This window comes from Spinacia oleracea, chromosome 1 (genome assembly GCF_020520425.1).
Source record: "Spinacia oleracea cultivar Varoflay chromosome 1, BTI_SOV_V1, whole genome shotgun sequence".
NCBI lineage: Eukaryota > Viridiplantae > Streptophyta > Magnoliopsida > Caryophyllales > Amaranthaceae > Spinacia > Spinacia oleracea.
Genome location: NC_079487.1, coordinates 118,884,592 through 118,906,524, shown reverse-complemented (window position 1 = coordinate 118,906,524; position 21,933 = coordinate 118,884,592). Strand labels below are relative to the sequence as shown.

The 21,933-nt window shown below is 37.1% G+C and overlaps 2 protein-coding genes across 2 annotated transcripts; both read right to left on the bottom strand.

Annotated features, from left to right (window-relative positions):
• Positions 1 to 22: 22 nt before the first annotated feature.
• Positions 23 to 10,339, bottom strand: LOC110799843 (RNA-binding KH domain-containing protein PEPPER). Its single transcript, XM_022005109.2, has 6 exons — positions 9,917 to 10,339; positions 7,508 to 7,760; positions 5,577 to 5,725; positions 5,247 to 5,495; positions 993 to 1,187; positions 23 to 452 (listed from the first exon to the last, which is right to left on the bottom strand). Exons 1-6 carry the CDS (start codon positions 10,196 to 10,198, stop codon positions 252 to 254), a joined length of 1,329 nt encoding a protein of 442 aa, XP_021860801.1. The 5' UTR covers positions 10,199 to 10,339; the 3' UTR covers positions 23 to 251.
• An 8,071-nt stretch (positions 10,340 to 18,410) lies between these two features.
• LOC130466172 (uncharacterized) lies at positions 18,411 to 20,234 on the bottom strand. Its single transcript, XM_056834873.1, has 2 exons — positions 18,954 to 20,234; positions 18,411 to 18,717 (listed from the first exon to the last, which is right to left on the bottom strand). The coding sequence occupies exons 1-2, from the start codon at positions 20,155 to 20,157 to the stop codon at positions 18,683 to 18,685; spliced, it is 1,239 nt and encodes a 412-aa protein (XP_056690851.1). The 5' UTR covers positions 20,158 to 20,234; the 3' UTR covers positions 18,411 to 18,682.
• Positions 20,235 to 21,933: the final 1,699 nt, after the last annotated feature.

Below are 21,933 nucleotides of genomic sequence, written 5' to 3'. Positions count from 1 at the left end.
GGAAAAAAAAATACACAAGTACTTGGTAACAGAAAAGGCACGAGATTGAAGGAAAGTTCAGTTCAGTTCAGAATAGCACATTAGCACAACCTTCTGTCTATTGCATTTGACAAGATTAGAAGGTTATCAACTTGAAAATTTCCTAATAAAAACAAGTTCATCTAGTAACCAATAATACATGTAGGAGTACCAAACTTAACAGATACAAAACGAAATCAACTCTGCAACTGCAGTAGTTGTTGCAGAAAGACTCAGAACCTGTAGCTACTGTAGCCTCCCAAGCCAGAAGTATAACTTCCTCCAAGACCTTGACTTGTGTAGGACGATAAAGATGACAAGGACGAAGGGTGGTACGTGCTTTCTGGTAGATGTGAATAAGCAGAAGAACCCAACCCCAAATCACTCTTTCCATACAAGCTAGAAGGAGCCATCTTTTGCCCATTAATTGAATCCTACAACCCACAAAAAGCATATCAACACAGGGCTTTAGGGTAACTAGAGAAACATTAAAAATCATCACCTTCATCATATGGCTATGATTAGATACACACTGCAGTCCAGGCCAGAAAAAAAATCAAAAAAGTTGGATGAATTTTTTTACCAACTCATATGGCTAGTTAAACAATTTTCATTTACAACACAAGGAGTTTGAATTTAAAGCTTGTAGTTTGGTAGACAGGTTGTGTTCGTATTTCCTATTTTGTCTATTCCGGATTATTCACAAAACATATCAAGAAAACTACTCGTACATAAAATGTAAACAGAACATGACAAATGCATTGAATCAGGTCGGGTTTTGTCAATTTGAGTTTGTGTGGTGTTGAGTGAGAGTTTCTCTCGGTGACTTTTAAGTCGTCTTATCCTGTCGGTTCAGATTTTTCGGTTTTATTTGAATTACCAAAGTGACCTACACCGTGAACACAAACTTTTTGGTTTGATTAAACATCCAATGTATGTAGTATTGCAAGTCATAAGTAAGCAAAGGCACAAACCTGAATAAGCTGTTGAGCAGTCTGGACCTGAGTCGCAGTGCCCTTAATTTCTACAGTGATCTCATCACCTCGACCATGACTTTCTTGGACGGTAAGAGCTGCACCACTTGAACGGCGGATGTAGGCAATATTTCTTCCAGCAATTCCAATGATGTCTTCAGCATAAGAAAGTGGTACTTGCATCGTTTGTGTTATCTGAGTAGAACAATTTACGAACACAGAATTTTAATAACAGAATGCAGTGACGTTCCGAAGTACAAAATATAATGTGCCGAATCTCGCAACTATATCAATGATGTTGGTGGAAAACATAACACAGATTATCAAAACAAAGAGCGACGTATCTACTCAACATGAAGTTGTGACAAGTCACAAAAGGAGGTTTCTGTGGAATAATGAATAATGCAGCAGAAAGTTACAAGTTATAAGATCAGCTGACAAACATGAATGTGCAACAAAGCAGCTGAAGGTCCCATAAAAACTGATGAATATTATTCACCTCCAGAGAGAAAACTCGTCTCCATGTTATAAAGATATACAAATATCTCTAGTATACAAGTGAACTCTTAAGAAGTTTAGTGTCCACCTAAAACGCCTTTACATTATGTTTGGAAAGGTACTAATGGAAAGAAAGGGAGGGAATAGAAGGACAAAGCTAGAAAATAAAGGGAGGAGAGGAGAGGAGAGGGCAGGTGATGGAAGATACGAGCTTGCATTTTCCTCCAAAATTTCCCAAACATTGGTTGGAATTGATTTATTAAAAGAGAAGGAAAACGGATCCCTCTGATTCTCTGCTCTTCCCTCTCCCCGCGGGAAATATCCAAAGAAGGAAGGACGAATCTCCCGTGTTGTCTTCGCTCTATTTCCCACCATATTACACTAACCAAACACACCGTTACTTTTACATGTACTGTTTTAAAATTTATTAATTTCGATGTTAGTGTATTACTTCCAACGTCCCAATTTACTCACCCGACTTTGACCAGCACAAAATTTTAGGCAAATAAATTGACTTAATATTTTATTACGGGGTAGTTGATAGTGGAAGTGGGTCATTGCTTTTTGAAGATGTGAGTGAAGTTTTTTTTTATGTTATTATAGGAAGTAGTAAGTAATGTGGTCCGAAAACAAGTGAGAGAAATAATAAATAAATAGAGAGTTCATGCCTTTTATAGAAATGGTGCAAGTACTTTGAGATGGCTTTTATAAGGAAAGTGGTGCAAGTAAATCGGGACAGAGGGAATGTGAGTTACCATACATGTATTTGAAATTTGAAGCATGCATCGCGCGTGCACTTAGATCTATGTGTACGTATTCATGTTATATAAATACAATAGCTGCAGGTAATACAAATATAGCTTATTACCGAAACTAAGATACCGTTTTGTGAATTGAAAATAAGAAGAACAAATCTCTAATGACAGCAACTCAACTACCCAACACTCTTATTCTGCTTATTTTTAGAAAAATATTATTGAAAAAAAAACACACACAAATGTAATTCACTGAAAAAGTTCAGAATTCGAAAGTGAATATTGCACCAGACAAGGTAGGTGAAACAATCAACAACAGGCAAAGCTATTCCATTTGCCCAATTCTGCCAACATCTTCCCCCCCCCCCCCCCCCCCCCCCCCCCCCCCCCCCCCCCCCCTCCCCCAACAACAAAAAAACCATTCCACTATACACTAAAACTTCTGAAAATATTTCCTCAATTTTGTTGAGCTTTTTTAGCACAATATCAGCAACAGCCCATCAAGAAACTTAAGTAGCTAACACAGTACCATCTGACATAATTCAGTTGTCCACCCACCACCGAACACATGAAACTCAATCTAGCACATGGACAGAACATCCCGACTTACTCTATCCCAAACCTTTCAGATCATACTGAGATGGTCATGTGCAGCAATAGCATATCCAAGAGTGGAGCTAATGAGATGCAAGTATAGAAACCCTTCTACCCCACAAACAAGTCAACTTGAGGAGGACACACTGACAAATACTATATGCACGACTGCATTCACATGTATCTTTATGAGATATAACACACAACTTACTACAAATACTGTGAACCAAAATTAGCACCACTAAAAAGAAATTCTTGCAATGAATCCTAGAAAAAAGAGAAAAAATCTGTCAGCAGGAACCCCAAGCGAAGCCTAAACGAATTACTCTTTACCCACACAAAAACAGCATAGCTCATCAGGAAATGCTCAACAATCATAACGTAATAGCATATGTGATTTTCTTTTTGTTCATTAAAACTAAAATGCTCAACTTGCATAAGCCTCCAAAATCTGTACTTGCAAAATGTCAACGTTTTGGTGTTAATTATTGAATGATTTGTATCAATCCAAACCACAATCCAACGAGAAGTTGCTTTGATCCTACATAGGACTTCTTCCAACCAAATACTAGGCCGTATTTCCTTAGGTCAAATGATGTCAACTGGACTTTTTTTTCAATAAACTGATGCCTTAAGAATCTGATAATGAACCTGTTAACCAAGAGCACAAGAGAGAATGGCAAGAATACAGTAGGAAAAAAACAGAGGAATGAACTGAAGTGACTTCCATTGAAATAATTTCAGCTTCTTAGGCTGAACGCCGCTGTAGTGTTGAACACCCCCCCCCCCCCACACACACACACACAGCATTTCCTCAGGGAGTAACTCACCACTCTACATCTGTTGTAAAACAAAAAAACAAAAAATATACACAAAGGGTCTCGGGTTCTATACTTTTGCAAGTCAGAAAAGCCTCCAATCTTTACAAAGAGAGAAAGGCAAAAACAAAGACAAGAAAACGCATGCAACATGGTCCCAATCAGCTTCACTGCACTACACTAACAAAGAACTTGGGAGAAAGATAACCTTAAGATGAACATAATAGAGACTACATTGGAGAGGTCATTAGAGTCATAGCTAAGACTTTTAACCTGGCATACACCAAAAGACTAACAGCTTCAACAAGCCTAAAACCAAAACATGCCAACAAAATGGTAGCTTATTGAAATGGAAAAAACAAGAAAACATAAAAACGTCATAACAGCAACACAAACAGTATGAAATTGATATTGAGCTTAAATATAAAAAGAACTGCAGACACAATAAGATGATCGAACAATTCCAATCAGTAAGTATACAACAGAGCAAGATTGTAAAGTGACAGTATCCCATACTTGAAATGAGAACAATCTGATCTAAGAAAACTTGAGTCGGTAGATACTCCCTCCATGTTTTAATAAGTGCATCCCTTTACATATTCGGCTGTTTTTTAATAAGTGCATCACATCCTATTTTGGAAGCTTTCTAACATTATTTATTATTTCTCTCTCCTACCATTCTGCGCTCCCAATTATTTTCCTTTTTCTCCATACACCATCAATTTATAACAATAAAAATAATTCTTCCATTATCCTTTTCCTACAATAAAAAAAAGCCACCCACTTACCCGGCTTGCATAATATTATACTAAATTCAACTCAAACTTCTAAAACTACGTGCCGGTCAACCCGATGTGCTAATTAAAAACCAGAAGGGAGTAACAGAAAAGCCATCTCCAATAAACATGCGAGTAAGAAAGTAGAAGATTGCCGGAAAAAGGGAGAAAAAACCGTAGACAAATTATCACAAACTATAAGGTTGGCTGAGTTGAGTACATGACAATTCCAACATTAAGGTTGAGGAAATTCTTGAGACCAGTAAGACTGGATTCATGTACATAAAGTGCTAGGCTGATAGTAATCGAGTAATAACCAGTTTATTCTCATATACATAGACCGGTCTGCAACTATTATTCCTAAAATACTGAACTAGAGAAAGCAATGAATCAAAAGAGAGAGAAATAAGCTTGTAGTCTATTTTATTCAAATGTTTTCAGTCATTTGAACCCTGGAACAAAAAGTTGAACCAAAATCTACATTTCCACAGAAGATACTTATGATGTTTAGAACCAAAACTACTTCTCAAGTCAATTTTTCTCAAACTATAACTGATCCCCTAAAATTGATCTAACTGACTGCTGCTCATTATGTGATTTATAACAAACCCTTTATAGCTATGGTAATTCATAATTCCTCCCCAATCCCACCTACCCTTTAGGCAAGAAAAATATATTATATTAATCAATATTTGAAAGATGTCAAAAGAAAGCCATAACCGACATTATGCAATGATGTACTTTAAACCAAACCCCCAAGTCCCCTGACACTCCTACCGACAACAGAGGGTAAAATGGAATCATAATTTATACCTGAGTTATAATAGGAGCAGCACCACGAGTAAGTCCCGTAGAATGAAGAGAAGTGAGAGACGGATCTGACCCATACAGTGACACTGCAGAACGAGGGAATCTCATATCAAGCTCAGCTTCACGGTCATAATAACTTTCCCGCTTCAATGATAGAGAATGATCAGCACTAATCAATGTCTGAGATGTGGTATTATGTGCCAAGGATTGGGATTTATCTTCCAAAGAATCCTGCGAGATCGTCCCTTTGTACTGCAGAAACAAAGTGTATTAGCCATAACAAATTCCCAATGAAAGAAGGTAAAACTAGATTTGAAAAAGGCAACTTCTTACAGTTTTCTCAAACACAGCCACAACACTGTGATCATGCAAAAACTTCCTCAGATGACCAAGGACTGCTTCCAATGCTTTTTGAACTTTAGAAGACTCCCCGTGTATTTCAACAATCCTTTCGTCAGAAGCTGCATATGAAGGAAGATCACCTACACAGCATATAAACCATTAGAATTTAAACAGAACAGAAGATGGAACAAAAATACCTTTTATTAATCAAATTAAAAAAATGGCCTATACGACCACCAAGACCAGAAAGGAGAGAGCAAGATTCCAAAAAACATTGTGAAGCAATTTCAAGATAATAAAGCTAGGTTTACAAAAAAAAATCATCTGTATATAGATATATGGCATAAAGCGTGAATCAATCCAGCTCAGGAAACCTGTCTCAGTGAAAGCTCTCCCAACTAATCAAACAAAATCCAGCGACACATTGACCAACAGAAGCATCAACTTATTATAACCATTATTGGACTGACATTCATATATTAATCATAGCTAAGTGAAACAACAACGGAAAAAAAGGACAAGCTCTTCTATCAAAAAGTTTTTTTTTTAAGGAAAACGATCCTTTTTATCCCACTGCCAATAATTTAAAAATCAGAATCACAAAAATTCCATGACCCCATTACTCCGTAGAAGGATGCCCCAGGAATACTCCTTTACTCTTCTTGCTTTTTACTCATATCATAAGTTTGAAAATTATCAAATGGCCATAATAGCGAAATATTCTTCCTCCAGCAATTCAAAAGACTTTCTTTCAAAAGTTTTAGTTTTACTTTGGTGACTTCTAACCAATAGGCCTCCCTTTTTCATTCAAAAATAATGAACTTATTTCCGACAAGGCTGACTCTCACATAATCAGAATTACTTTCCCAAGTCTTGAAAATAGAAAACCCAGAATTATAATTAATTCCTCCAGTCTTTTGGGAGAAAAGGAATGCATTTTTGCAACATAAGTCCAATTGAAAGCCGAAACGCATGTGACATCAGTGATATACTTCGTCTACTTGAACAAGGCAACAAGCTACGTAAAATCAATCACTTGCTTGACGTGCAGCTGACAGGATAATTCAATACACTCAGGTTGTACATAAATCAGCTAAAGGATACTGTTGTCACAACCATGATATGTAATTACAATACTAAATTGAATTTTGCTGCATGCTTGATGTGTCCCTCCAATAAACTAGAGCAAAACTCTTAGTCACACGTGCAAGTTACAAGTACCTTGAGCATGACAACAGATAACAATAGGAAAAAGTATTGCTAAAATCCATTTATTATGATACAGTGGACACAATAAAGCAACAATTGCATTTGTGGCACATTGGATCAAGTGATGCAGACCAATTGCTATTAGACATCATAAAAGGCCTTAAAACAGTATTGCAACAAATAATAGGTTTGTAGAGGCAAAACCTAATACAGCACGTCTGCTACCAATTCAATTATTCCCCCTTTCTGTTATACAATCACAGAAAGCCATCAAGAATTTAAGATCTTCCTCTTTGAAAATCCACTGAAAGAAGAATCTTGTTCAGTACAGTAGCAAATCATCATTCTCCGTATTCCCATCTTAAAATTCACATAACCCTAAACTCATAGGTCAGATCAATCTGGCTTGACATTCAAAATCAAGATGTAGTTACATCTTAAATGATGAGAAGTCAACTTCCCCATAGAAACAATATTATCTTACAAGCCCATTGCTTCAAAATATGCTTCCGCCAAAGGAAACAATATTTGTAAATAAAGAGCAAAGTTTTAGAGGAATGCAGGAACTTATAAGTTATAACTACAAAATGGACATTTAAAAGTTATCTGAAAGTAATATTAAGCGGGGCAAAGTGATAGACAGAGCAAATCTTGCATACAACAAAAACACCTCATGGAAATATTAAGAGCAACAGAACAGTTGCACCACAAACCTTCAGGCAAAATCCTCACAACGCCACCACTGCTCTCTTGTATTGTTTTAATAGTAGATCCCTGCTTTCCGATCAAATTAATAGCTTGTGTTGAGGCAACCAATAACCGAATTGAAGAAAATGCAGCTGCATTAGCTGCTGAACCTTTATCGTCACCTTCACCACCACCGATAACTCGCATAAACACTCTTACTGCTGCATCCATTGCTGGGGACAAAGGAACATCCGGCTCTTCCTTGCCAGATATCAGAACCTAAATAAAAATACAGAAAACAATGAACAGCAATACCACTAGAAAACAAAGAATGGGATTTCCCCTCTCCTAAACCCTGGTGGGTGGAATTCAACATGTGATGAAGATAGAAGAATACCAAGAATGCGCACCAACAGACAAAAAAGGATCCGTAAAACTAACTTCTACTTCCAGGGTTAATTCCACTTAGCCACTAATAAAGTTTTCAATCTTATTCTTTCACTTTTGGGGTCTACGAGAGTTGTCAGTTTGTCACTCTAGTCAGAAAAAGAATGATCCATAATAGAAGAGGGATTGTATTCCAACATAGCTTTTGTAGGTTAAGTGTTAGAAGTTAGGAGAAAATGTGGATATTTTGATGAGTAAAGTTGAGTACTAAATTAGCAACAATATACAAACGTCGTGGAATATTATTCAAAGTTCCAATGATTCAAATCTTCAAATTAAAGAAAAGGTGCTTCAGATTTCGAACTTTGGTGCAACAACTCAATGAATAAAGATAATGATGATGAGACTGGACATGCCAAAATTGACAATACAAGTGACAAAAAATGTCATGTACTCCCTCTGTCCCAATTTAATCATCGTAATAGACTTTTCACAAGTTTTATACGATAAGTCATCATAAGTTTACCTATTATACGGAGTAGTTTTAGACGATAAGTCATCGTAAGCTTATCTTAAAGACCCAACATGAGTATATTTTTTTCTCAAGTATAAATCACAATTGATAGTCAAACTAGATTATATGAACAGTGTATAAAGTCAAATTGTGTCACCTAAAAAAGAACGGCGGAAGTATTTTCTAACCAAAAAACAACTTATCTCCTAAAACTCTGTGCCATGGTAAGTGTAAAAACTAATTTGAGAAAGAGGGAGTATCATCATTATATATTAATATGAACCTACTGCTACGTTTTTTTTGAGCAAAAGGTTAGGACGGGGTTTTATTGCAAATCAATTTTTGCCGAAGTTAGAACACTTTGGGGAAAAGTATCCATACAAATCAAGTAAGAGCTACCCTTTGTATCCCACCTCGCGACGAGATGAGCAATTGTATTCCCGGCCCTCTTTACATGAAAAGATAAAATCATTAAAAGACCTTGACACTTAGCCTATATCATCATATATCAAGTAAATCGGAGACGAACCAACTGCAGAATTGTCTATCGCCTTTACTACATTAATCGCATCCCCTTCTAGCCAAATTACTCTTGAATCCCAGCCGATGGGCCACTGGTAGCCCATAGTGTGCAGCTGCCGCTTCAGCCACACCCGCATTCCAGTCTTACCTCCAGTCGTTTGACAGCAGCCACCAGAATTATTTAGTTGTAAATTGAGTATGAGCTGATTATCCCTTATTTCTCGTGAACTTACAGGATCAAACTTGGTTTTCATAAGGTAAAAGAACATGGCTTAAGTTAATGTCAGTTATTAGTAAAAAGGATGATTTACACTAGTATTACGTAACGCGGGAGGTTAAGTATTGACATTAATGGACTGGAGTCTGGAGGCAGATGTACAACATGTATTACTACTAACACTACTAGATTAAGATTGTAATTAATCAATACTAATGATGTTAGACTCCAAGAGCCAAAACTTTAACAAAATCCACCAAATATCTCTTTTCCATTCAAATTTCTTTCCAGCACTACAATATCCTACATCACTACAACCAATTTTTCCTAACTCCAGCTCCTCAGCCAAAATAACCAAAATTGTCGATTCCACTACTACCATAATCTTTAACAAAAAAAATCAACAAAAACCCAGCAATCCATCAATTTACTTCCAAAGAACTCTCCTTCTCAGCCAAGTATCTCCCAAAATCACATTTTCCCATAGAAGGACCTCAACCGAAACAATGAAATATACCAATACTTCAATAAAACCCTAGAAAAACCAATCAACCAAAACCCTAAAAAGTAGCACCTTTTCATGGAAAATCTCAAATTCTCAATACTACAAAGGAGCTAAAAACAATCAAATAAACCCATCAACTAGAAACCCACTTAATCATACATAAGAGAAGAAAATTCCCCCGAAATTGCCCCAAAACACAAATAAAAACATGAAACCCTAATTACAGCAGCAATATAAATCAAAGAAATAAAATCAGTTCAAAAAGAAAAACGGCGAAAAGAGGAACTAACCACACGGTCAGGGGTGCCAACGGGGGCTTCAAGGATACGAATCCGGGCTCGAGTTTCATCACACATCTTCTTAATAACCTCCCCTTTTCGCCCAATTAAACTTCCAACATTAACGGCAGGAATAATTAAGCGGAATACATTGTCTCCAGGCCATCCAGGCCACTTGGGTGTGTTTGTGGCTGTGGTGGCGGCCTCTGAATCCGCCACCGGTTGGCTGTTTCCTGCCTCCGTTGCTTCTGGAGGGTTTGTGTGCTCGGTCTTTAAGTCTGCCGTTTCCGCCATTTTAATGTTCTGTAATGCTCTGCTGGGAGAGATGAGAGAAGGAGAGAGTAGTTTGGAAAGGAAAGCAGCGGGGGTTTGGGAGAAAGAGGGGAAAGAGGATGGTGACGGGGTTTTTGAAGGGGGTGGAGGGGAGTGGAGGAACAAAATTATTATTTAGGGAATGACCGTGGCGTAATACCGTATGGAAATTAGAGGTGGCGATCAGGTCGTTGATGGACTTGGATTGAACTCGGATCGGACTTGGAAATAGAATCACAGGTTTCAGGTTGGTCAGAAATGTCACAATGGCTCTGTAAGAGCATCAATACTAAGACCACTCTTATTTGCCCACTCTTAATCTCTCTTCTTATTTACCTCATCACCATCTCTTATTAAGAGTTACTACGTATCTACCAACAAACCCAAGAAATAAGCTAACTCTTATCCACTAACTCTTAAATATTTGTTTTACATGTTTTATCTTTTTTATTTAGAAAAATAACCTAAAAATATGCATAAATATACACCTAACCCCTCTTATTTTTAAGAGTTACCTCTTATTTAGAGAATGTCTTAATCAACCTCTAAATAAGAGGGAGCTAAGAGTTACCTCTTGTATTTGTTAAGAGTTACCTCTTATATTTTCTCTCTCCTTAAGAGGGGGCTAAGAGCTCCATATAATTGATGCTCTAAATGATTAATGATTGCATACTCATAATTCTTTGGAGTTAAAGTACAAAGTTAGAGGGCCAACCTTTTACATTTTTCATCGTTGGCAGTATTTCATTTATTTGTGCATTTACAAAAGTTAGATAAATGAATAATACTATTTCTCTGATACATCATTCCTCCTAATAGTTTACTCCTTGTTCACCTATGTTGGTTGATGAGGCTATATGACTTAAACAGCTAAGTCATCTCCATGTATTGTAAGTCGTCTTTGTCGATTCTCTACAAAGATGCCATAAACAAATTAAAATAAACCCTACAGTGAGAAAGCTTAAAAAACCGTGGAGATGCCATAAACAAATTAAAATAAACCCTACAATAGAGATGGATTCTACAAGAAGTTCAAATTAATCCACTCAATGATGGCATAAAAGCTTCTCTTCTCTTACACGTACTCCATTTTTTTCCTCTTTTCCACGGTATTTCCCCTTCATTTGCTCACAACCTCTCCTTCCACCCCGGTTTATGCACTTGCCTATACTTTTGCGTCCAACGCCACCACATTTGTCGTGTTGTTGTTGCGGTGGTTGTCGTTGAGGGTGTGTTGTCGCGGTTAATTTTGGCAATTTCTTGATGATCCTACTTTCATTCATTTTACTTTATGATTGTATCTTATGGGATGCTAATAATCTTGATCTAAAGAAATTTTGTATTGTTAGTGGGTTAGTTTGTTTGGGTTGGAATTATTTTCATGTTGTTTGGATTCATCAATTAAGGAGTTTAGGTGGTTTGATGGTCCTAAAAGAAATTGGGGTAACACCCTAATAATTCATTTATTTGATAAAACCATTTTCCAACTTAAAATAAAGGAATTACTAAGATATTACCGCCACCGTGATAACGGTTAAGGCTATTACCAGAATTACGCAGTGGAATTTAACTAACTTTCAAAACATAATAATAGGTAATGGCCTCCATACAAATCGGAACCATTATGGCCTGTGGCCAATAAAACATTTAATAATCCATTAACTAAAAGTTTAAGAATAGTATAAATAGTTTATGTAGTCATGACTAGAAAATAGTAGAGTTTATAAATGCGGAAGAAAACATCTCTCAAACTTATTCCCATGCTCGATAACTTCTCCCGCAAGTTATCTCTACAAACCTGTTATTGAAAATCTACTCCCTAACAACGTAAATGCAATGATGTATCATCATAGGGTCCTTAAGGCGAAATCAATGACCAAAGGAAACACGAAGCACGAAGTCATGGAAAGTTGAGTACGAACAAGCTAGAAAGAAATCCTAGTCTAACATGCTTCATTCAACAACATAATTAATCCACATGCAAAAGCCATTTAATAAACAATTAATCATGGAGACAACAATGGCGGAGCCAGGATTTGTAGGTTGGGGGGGGGGGGGGGGCGAGAATTTTGTAGGTTGGGGGGGGCGAGAATTTCACATCAAAAAGGTTAACATTTTATAAGTTTAAGGGGAAAAAAGGTAGTTATGCTGGAGATGGGCTCAAACCTTGTATCAAGGGATTCAAATATGAACCTTTGACCACTAGAGCAAAGGGAAATTGATGGTTTATTCTTACTGTTATTAATATATACATATAGCTTATTTTTTTTATCTTTGGGGGGGCAGCCGCCCCTACCCGCCCCCCTGTCTCCGCCTCTGGAGACAAGACTCGACACTTGACATGATCTTGACTCACAAATTAGTTAAGAATAAGTTTCGAACGGGCCCAAAATAAATATCTAAAAAAGGAAGGGTGTTGGGAGCCCACCAAATACCAAAATAATAATAAAGTAAATGTCGAACCATACCGACGGAATTCCAGCGCATAAAAAGAATGAAACAACGTCTTGTATCATTCGTAGGAGTACAAGTTTTCCGACAAGACTCCCCCCATTGTTCATACTCAAGGTATATACGTTCCAAGAGTTTTGAAGCTTGTTCTGGTTGCACTTTACGTTAATTAATATTTTATGTACAAGGTAAACTCAATACAAAATCAACAAGACATAAAATACAAGCAACCAAACAATGAGGCTTCATTTAAATCCTTTAGGGCTTGTGATCAAAACATATGACTCAAGTGATATTACTCCCATTGTTCCTTCTCAGTATATTATTGAGATAACCCGACATTGCCAGTTAACAAGCTGGGTGTGCACAAGGCACGAAAAATCCTTAATTCAATTCACATAAACTTCCCAAACATACCCTACAGACGGGGTAGAATAAATAATGCAACAAGCCACAAACATTTGACCAAAGTATGCTAGACATTACGTACAATAGCATAAACATAAATCTTTGCATGTGAAACACCCATACATGCATATAAAACTTGAACAACATGCTTGCCATTAAATTCAACGATTAATAATAATCATGACATGCTTGTTCTATAGAATTAAATTCAATAATAATCCATAACATGCTTGTTCACAACTCAAACATGAATCCAATATTAATCCAAGTCACATGATTCACAATAATAAAGTATCACATAGTCCTCATGTACTTGGTGGTCACCCTAGACATATACGTACCTCAAATATCTAAGTACGGGGGCCGGGGGCACTTTGTGAATCATGACTAAAGGTTAGAAATCACTTCCTATAATTAAAATAATAAAACTTAGTTGTTATCCATGCTTACTAAATTTCCAGCAACTTTTATAAATTCTAAAACCTTTTAATTAGTTAGAAATTAATTGCTCATAATTAACATAATAATCTCAATTGAAAAACTAATATCCTAGTATGAAAACATTAATTTTCCACCTTTAAAATCATCAAAATCGACACTTTTAGGCTTTGAAATAAATCTGAAAATTACATTTGATTTCCATAATTTAAATTAACATTAAATTATGTAAATCAATCAATCATTACATTGGAATTAAAACCCTAACCCTAATTAATCATAAAAATCACTTTAAAATATTAAAATCAACACTTTATTAAATAAACTAATCTGAAAATTATTGTACTTTAATTTAAAATATTCCTCATCGATCCAGACACATAAATCATCAGAATCCGGTGTTCATAACCGTTCCCAGCAGTTTAATTAATCAAAATCAATAATAATAATAAATTAAAATACGGAATTGTAGGTAAGGAAGAAGAGAATTATACCAAACCGGCCTATAGCACGGTACAATCACGATTTGAATGTGATTGGGCGCAAAAGATGGTAATAAGTGTTGTCATCCACATTTGAAGTCTAGAGTTCGACGCTCATTGTAATGATTTTTGGTTGTCCATGACATGACATACCACTTGATGAGTGAATGATGTGGCGCAAAGTGGAGAGTACTACGTGGCACATCGACTTTTTTCAAAACCAAATGACATACCACTTGATGAGTGAATGATGTGATGCAAAAAGAAGAGTACTACGTGACATATATATACTTTTTTCACAACGTCTTTTAATATATTTGTATAGATGTAATTCAAATATAATTAGATTGTCGTAATTAAGTTTTGACATGGTGTTGATGTGGATCGGGTGTCACAACTCATACGAAGTAACTCATACGGAGTAACTCATAAGATGCCAAAGCCCAACTTGTTATCAAATCATCATCGACCATTTCTAGTTAGATACAAGAAGCCCAATTTGCATGGTTAACGATGACTTTTTAAACTCTAATTAGTCGAGGCCCGGATGATGCCCTAAAATGTTGTATATAGTTTGATTTTTTTTAGTTCATTTCAAATTTACTTTTATATTTCTTTATATATGAAATTTGAGAATAATATGAATTTTATTATATATGCAATTTAAGAATAAATTTTTTTAACTAATAATTGTTGAAGTAAATTTTTGAGTAATTTTTTATTTGTATAAAACTCTATTTTTTGTACTACTTTACTTACAACTTATTAAAAAAAATTACGGAGTATATTACAATTTTATAATAAGTTACAAAGTCATAACACATTTTAGATGAAAAAAAAACACATTTGATTGGCTTTAAAAAAGCGCAATATTTTTTTTTTTCCTATTCTTTTCTCTGTAAATTTCGTGGTTTCATGTTTGATCTAAATAAATTTCTAGAAAACATGAATATTAGTAAAAGATAGAAATTAAGAAAAAAATTGTTTTCGTAAATTGTTACTCAAATACATAAATTTGGGCATTTATTTTTTATACATTCAAAAGAACTACTTTTCTCATTTTTAAGTTGTTTTAGGGTACATTACAAGTTGTATTATTGGAGTGATAGATAAAACTTAACATTAATATATAAGAGGTCATGAGTTCAGGGATGAGTAACAACATTTTTTTTCGTGAGAACGCTACCAACAATCAAGTGTGCGTATGACGTGGCGCTACGATATCATTCCACGTGCCAAGTCATTGTAGATAGATAGATTAGTATAGATTTCAATATATAATTATGAGAATGATTAGCCGTGTATTCTCATTGATTTTCTGATGGTAATATACAAGTGTACAACGTAATTAACACTACAAGAAATTGTAATATTAACGACGGGAAATCCCGTCGCGAAAGGTCAATAATCGTTGATTAACGACGGGATATCCTGTCGCGAACCAGTCATAAAAGGGGGCCGTCGTTAATAGAAAATCCCGTCGTAAACCCGTCGTAAAAGACATTTGCAATGGTTATTCCCGTCATTGTTTTGTTGTTAGCCCCGTCGCAAAAGCCTTTTGCGACGAGATTTTGACCCGTCGCAATTAGGTTGTCGTTAAAGATACAAATTCTTGTAGTGTAATGGCTAGATTTTAGGGATTAGTTTACAGAATAATTCTAATCTTAACAACCAAATCTTTGACTAAAATTATTTACATAATTATATCTAGTCTATTACACCCCCGCAGTCGAAACGGGAGGTTTACGAACGGTTAGACTGTCCCGAAAGTCATCAAAAAGTACGCGCGGAAGTCCCTTTGTGAAAATGTCTGCAATTTGATGACGGGATGGAACATGTAAGACTCGAACGTCGCCTCGTTGTACCTTTTCGCGCACAAAATGAATATCCATTTCAATGTGTTTTGTGCGTTGATGATTAACCGGATTTCCAGATAAATATATGGCACTCACATTGTCACAATAAACCAAAGTTGCTTTAGAAACAGGACATTTGAGCTCCACCAATAAGTTTCGAAACCAACAGGACTCGGACACTACATTTGCCACCCCTCGGTATTCTGCTTCGGCACTAGACTTTGACAATGTGGGTTGGCGTTTCGAGGACCAAGATATTAAATTATCCCCCAAAAATACACAATAGCCAGAAGTGGACCGTTGAGTATCCGGACATCCGCCCCAATCAGCATCTGTGTAAGACAATATGGATTCCAGAGAGGATTTATGTAAGTGTGTACCAAAATCAATCGTACCTCGAATGTAGCGTAGTATGCGTTTCAATGCATTCATGTGTTCAACTTTGGGATCATGCATGAATAGACAAATTTGTTGCACTGCATAAGAAATATCCGGTCTGGTAAAGGTCAAATATTGCAAAGCACCGGCAAGTTGACGATATTTTATTGGATCGTCAAAAGGGGCGCCTGATTTTGTGCTCATTTTACCTTTTGTGTCGACTGGAGTTGGGCATGGTTTACAAGTTGACATTCCTGCCCGATCAAGAATCTCTTCGGCATATGTTTTCTGACACATAAAAATACCATTTTTGTTACGGGTGACGGCAATACCCAAGAAATAGCTTAACGGGTCCAAATCTTTCATTGCAAATTCCGCAGCTAATTTTGACATAATGGTGCAACGAAGAGCATCTGAGGAAGCAGTGAGTATAATATCATCTACATATAATAAAATGTAAGCAATGTCCCGGCCATGAGCATAGATGAATAAAGAGTTGTCAGAAACACTGTGTGTGAAGCCAATTGTAGCAACATAGTCAGCAAAACGTTGATACCATGCTCGGGGTGCCTGTTTCAAACCATAAAGAGATTTATGAAGGAGACAACCATAATCAGGATGAGTCGGGTCGCGAAACCCAAGAGGTTGATGCATGTATACTGTTTCATTCAGATTTCCATGTAGAAATGCATTTTTGACATCCAATTGATGAATGCGCCAAGACTTTGCCAAAGCAATACTGAGTACCACCCGTATAGAAGCCGGTTTGACAACCGGACTGAAAGTCTCATCACAGTCAATGCCTTCCCGCTGGGACCTGCCATCACCTACAAGACGGGCTTTATGCCTCTCAAAAGAACCGTCAGATTTCTTTTTATGCCGGAAAATCCACAAAGACCGAATAATATTTGCATTAGTAGGACGTGGGACCAATTCCCAAGTCTTATTTTCAATTAGAGCATTATATTCATCCTGTATAGCAATTTTTCAATTTGGGTCATTAATGGCTCCAATCGGGTTACGAGGAATTGGAGAGATTGTGGGTGTTATGGCATTAAGAGCATACTTGAGGTTCGGTTTGTGGATGCCGTGTTGACTACGAGTAGTCATGCGTGGCATGGTAGGAGGCTTAGGCGTGACTGGGCTCGGTTGAGTGAGGCCCAGTCGCAGATGGGGGGGTTGGTATAAGGGGGAGGCAGTGTGGTGGACTGGCGAGGTTGGGCTGGAGGGAGGTGGGTTTATCGGTCCAAGAGAGGGAGATATGGATTGGGCCGAAATGTTTGGAGATTGCTGGTAAGGAGAAGAGAGTGGAGTGGCACGTGGGTATTGATTTGCAAGGGGGGAGTTGGGCTCAGAAGGTGTTGGGCCATCCTCTTGTAATTGAGATAAATCTACTTGTTCTGGTGGGCCACTGTGACTTTGGTGAAGTAGATGGATCCGTAGAGGATTATTATCCTCTTCCAAAAAATCATAGTGAGAGCTAGATGGTTTATGATGTTTTGAAAAAGGAAATTCACACTCGTCAAATACAACATGCCTAGCTATTATCATTTTCCGACTTGACGGATCGTAGCAAATATACCCCCGATGATTGGATGGAAAACCCAAAAAAATACATGGAGTTGAACGGGCTTGGAGTTTATGTATTTGAGTTGAGGGAAATAGAGGAAAACATAGACACCCAAAAACCCGTAAATGCTCATACGAAGGATTGTTTTGGTAAAGAATGTGAGTAGGCGTTTTATAGCCTAAGATTTTAGTCGGAAGAATATTGTGGAGATACGTTGCCATAGCTAGAGCTTGGTGCCAAAAGGAGTGTGGTACGGAGGCATGAGCAAGCAAAGTACGAACAATGTTATTGATTGTTTTTATTTTGCGCTCGGCCTTTCCGTTTTGAGGAGAAGTGTGTGGACACGAAAAACGAAAAACCATCCCATTTTTATCACAAAAATTATGGAAAGATGTATTGTTAAATTCCCGACCATTGTCACATTGAAAGGCCTTAATTTCCCGTTCAAACTGAGTTTTGACATATGTGTGAAAAGACGAGAAAATATTATATATAGACTTGGGATTTTGTTTTTAAGGGAAAAGTCCATAAATAATTGGTGTAGTCGTCTAAAAAGAACACATAATATTTGTGACCAAATGAACTAGTGACGGGTGAAGTCCATAAGTCACTGTGAACAATGTCAAACGGCTTAGTAGTAGTAGATAAAGAATTATAAAAAGGCAATTTGACAAGTTTTCCCAAAGGACAGGAATGACAAACAGAGTTTCGAGCCTTATTACATTTAATCAAATTACTACTACATAAGGAATTTAAAACAACATCTCCCGGGTGACCCAAACGAGAGTGCCACACATTTGATGAAATAACAGCAAAAGTAGATGGAGTGGTGGTGGAATTGGCTCGATTTTTGGTGGTGAATGGGTATAGGTCTCCGGAACTTTCACATCTCATTAGTTTGTTCCCCGTCCGCAAATCCTTCACAGAAAACCCAAGCGGATCAAATTCAACAGAAACCATCTTATCAGTAGTAAATTTACGAACAGAAATAAGGTTTTTGATGAGTTTAGGAGCATGTAATACATTTTGTAGGGTGAGGGACGGATTATGAGATTTCAAGGAAACATTGCCAAAACCACGAATAGGAATCATATTGCCATTGCCAACCATAATACCATTATTATTGCTCAATTGAAAATAAGACGAGAGAGTACCTTGGGAAGAGGTCATGTGAGAGGTGGCTCCGGTGTCCATGTACCATTGATCATCCGGTTGTTGGATAGTCATAGTGTGCATGGCTTGTTCAATATCCGTTGGCACATGAGCATTAGAAGAAGTGGCCACGTAGTATGGGGATGGCGTGGCCATGAAGTAAGATTGTTGTTGAGGCCTTGCTCCCAAAATACCCGGCTGCTGCTGCTGGGAAGACGTAGCTGAACGCGGCTGCCACCCGGTGGTCGGGTGTGGACAGGCGGGGGTGGCCCAGGGTTGTGGTCCCCACGCGGCCCACGGAGGGAACATCCAAGGTTGAGCAGTTATGGGTTGCTGCTGCTGTTGGTTTGGGCGCGGCTGATTATTGCCACGGTGGTTGCCTCCTCCACCATTTCCACCGCGGTTATTGCGGTTACCACCACCTCCGCGACCGCGGTTGTTTCGGCGACCCCTGTTGTTATTTTCCCTGTTGTTGGCATTATTATTGGGTTGCTGGCCACCATTAACCAAAATGTCAGGATTATTATTTTGCACAAACAAAGCATTTTCCAAACTTGGTTCGACGGCAATGTCGTCGGTGTGGCTGTCTTCTTCAAGGTCGAGCATTGACCTTAATTTGTCGAAGGTCGGTAGGGGTGTGCGGTGTTGCACGGTTGTCCGGAAAGTCTTGAAATCATCGGTCAGACCACGGAGGGTGCGAAGCACCAATCTTTCGTCAGAAACGGGTTGTCCGACGTTGGCTAGGAGGTCCGAGAGAACCTTGAGCCGAGTGCAATAAGCCTTGACATTGGGAAAGTCTGCCAATCTGGTGGTGGTGAATTTAGCATCTAGGGCGAGTGCCCTGGCCGACTTATTGTCTTGGAAAATTTGTCGGAGGCGGTTCCAAGCATCGGCGACGGTGTCATCTTGATTAATGATCGTATTTAGGAGATCATTCGACACAGTACCATAAATCCATTGACGAGCAATATCGTCAAGTCGCTCCCACAAAGCTTTAGCCGCGAGTTTGTCTGCTTCGGTGATGGTGGAAGATGCAGTGGGTGTATCCTTCGGTGGAAGAATATGGTCTAAGACAAGGTTAGCACGACAGTGTAGCTTGAATAAGGTGGACCAATTGTGGTAGAGGCTGCCTTCGTAATCAAGAAGGATGGGAATGCAAGTCTTAATGTTGGTCACGGTTGTTGCGGGATGTAGTTTGTCAGCCATGGCTGAAGGGAAGAGAGAAAGCACGAGAGGGAGAGAGAGAAAAAGAATGGACCGGCTAGGTTTAGGGTTTACTGGTGACTGATACCATATGAGAATGATTAGCCGTGTATTCTCATTGATTTTCTGATGGTAATATACAAGTGTACAACGTAATTAATGGCTAGATTTTAGGGATTAGTTTACAGAATAATTCTAATCTTAACAACCAAATCTTTGACTAAAATTATTTACATAATTATATCTAGTCTATTAATAATTACCTACAGTAACCTTAGTTTTTTTTTTGGGAAATTCTCTTTGGTAGCAATGAACTTTGGCAAATTCTCAATGGTAGCAAAATTTTTGCCAAATCCTTCCAAATAGCTTTATTTTTAAAATTTTCTCTGAAGTAGCATTAGTTTTATAGTTAACACTTAGTTAAAAAAAAAAATTGCACCTGAATAATAGAAAATTAACCTAATAAAAAAAGTTATGAATAAAATTATCAATTTGTATCCCAGAATTCTAACTAGTTCAATTTGATGTATTCATTTTTTTCCCTCTTCGTTGGATTTCTGAATTAATCTTTGTTTATCTCTTTCTTTGGAGCTGCAAATTTCCTCCATTGGCTGACATGAATCGTTTTGTAATTTAAGTTTCAACCGCTTCCACTAATCTTATGCATATATTCACACAGTTGTTGCTTCCTTCGATATCTGTTGTTTTCCAAAAAAAAAAATAAAAAAATTGGTCTCTTATTAATGTTACTCTGTAATTATTTGTCAAGATTACTTGCATTTCCTACGGTTTTAAGTTCCTTCAAATCCAATTATCCTAACCTGCAACAAAGGCTTGTTCTTTAGGATCTTAATCTTCATCTTAATTAGGTGCCAATCACAAAATAATGCTAACATAGAGATTTTTTTTAAAAGTAATGCTATTTGTGAGGATTTGGCAAATATTTTGCTACTATTGAGAATTTACAAGAGTTTGGTGCTATCAAAGAGAATTTCCTTTTTTTTTTTTACTTTAATTTCTATTTTGTCAATCCTGTTCACCCATCCCTTCTTTTCTACAACCCTCATTTCTCACTTCTCCAACCACACTAGGAAATCATTCGTTCTACCACCATCGCAATAACCTCTTTCTGAGTAAAATTTATCTCGATATACTACATCGATCTTACGCGTGTAAAACCTTTTGTTTTAGGAAATGAAGTGAATGCATGTAAAACTATACGAAATCAAAAAGAGGGAACTATTCTTACCAATTACTAATCCGTACCTAACATACGTGAGCGTAATTCACAAAATAGATCGACCAGTTGGTTATTTATTATATGCTATTTAAAATAAATGTGTCGTACGCTCAAAAGAAATCCACATTCAAAGCATTCCTACACTTAACTAAAGACTCAATTACGTATGGAACTAAGTATTCAAAGTGGTTACTATATTTGGACTAATTACTGGCCAAAAACATGTACAATTCTTCTAAATTTATACTTCAATACCTATCACAATTCACCATATCTCATACTTGTATTTTATTCTGTCCGAAATTAGTTGACAATACCATTCAATTCAGGCCAGCATCACATAATTAAGGACATGGCCTAATTTTAAATAAAAAAACAACTTTTAATTTACTGTATAATGTATTCTACCAATTAGGTCTTGACCTAATAGTTAAAACAGATGGTGTGTATATAATAAGTTTTAGGTTCGAATCCCCATCCCTGATTTAATTATAATTTTCATTGCCCTTAAAAAATAATGAATAATGTATATATAATTT

Excerpts from the sequence above, each read along its gene's own strand:
- LOC110799843 (XM_022005109.2), bottom strand. The coding sequence starts at position 10,198 with ATGGCGGAAACGGCAGACTTAAAGACCGAGCACACAAACCCTCCAGAA. Across the intron at positions 7,761-9,916 it reads TTGGCACCCCTGACCGTGTG|GTTCTGATATCTGGCAAGGA; the intron begins GTTAGTTCCTCT and ends ATTTTTATTTAG. Across the intron at positions 5,726-7,507 it reads TGTGAGGATTTTGCCTGAAG|GTGATCTTCCTTCATATGCA; the intron begins GTTTGTGGTGCA and ends TATGCTGTGTAG.
- LOC130466172 (XM_056834873.1), bottom strand. The coding sequence starts at position 20,157 with ATGGCTGACAAACTACATCCCGCAACAACCGTGACCAACATTAAGACT. Across the intron at positions 18,718-18,953 it reads TCACATGACCTCTTCCCAAG|GATTTGCGGACGGGGAACAA; the intron begins GTACTCTCTCGT and ends TTTTCTGTGAAG.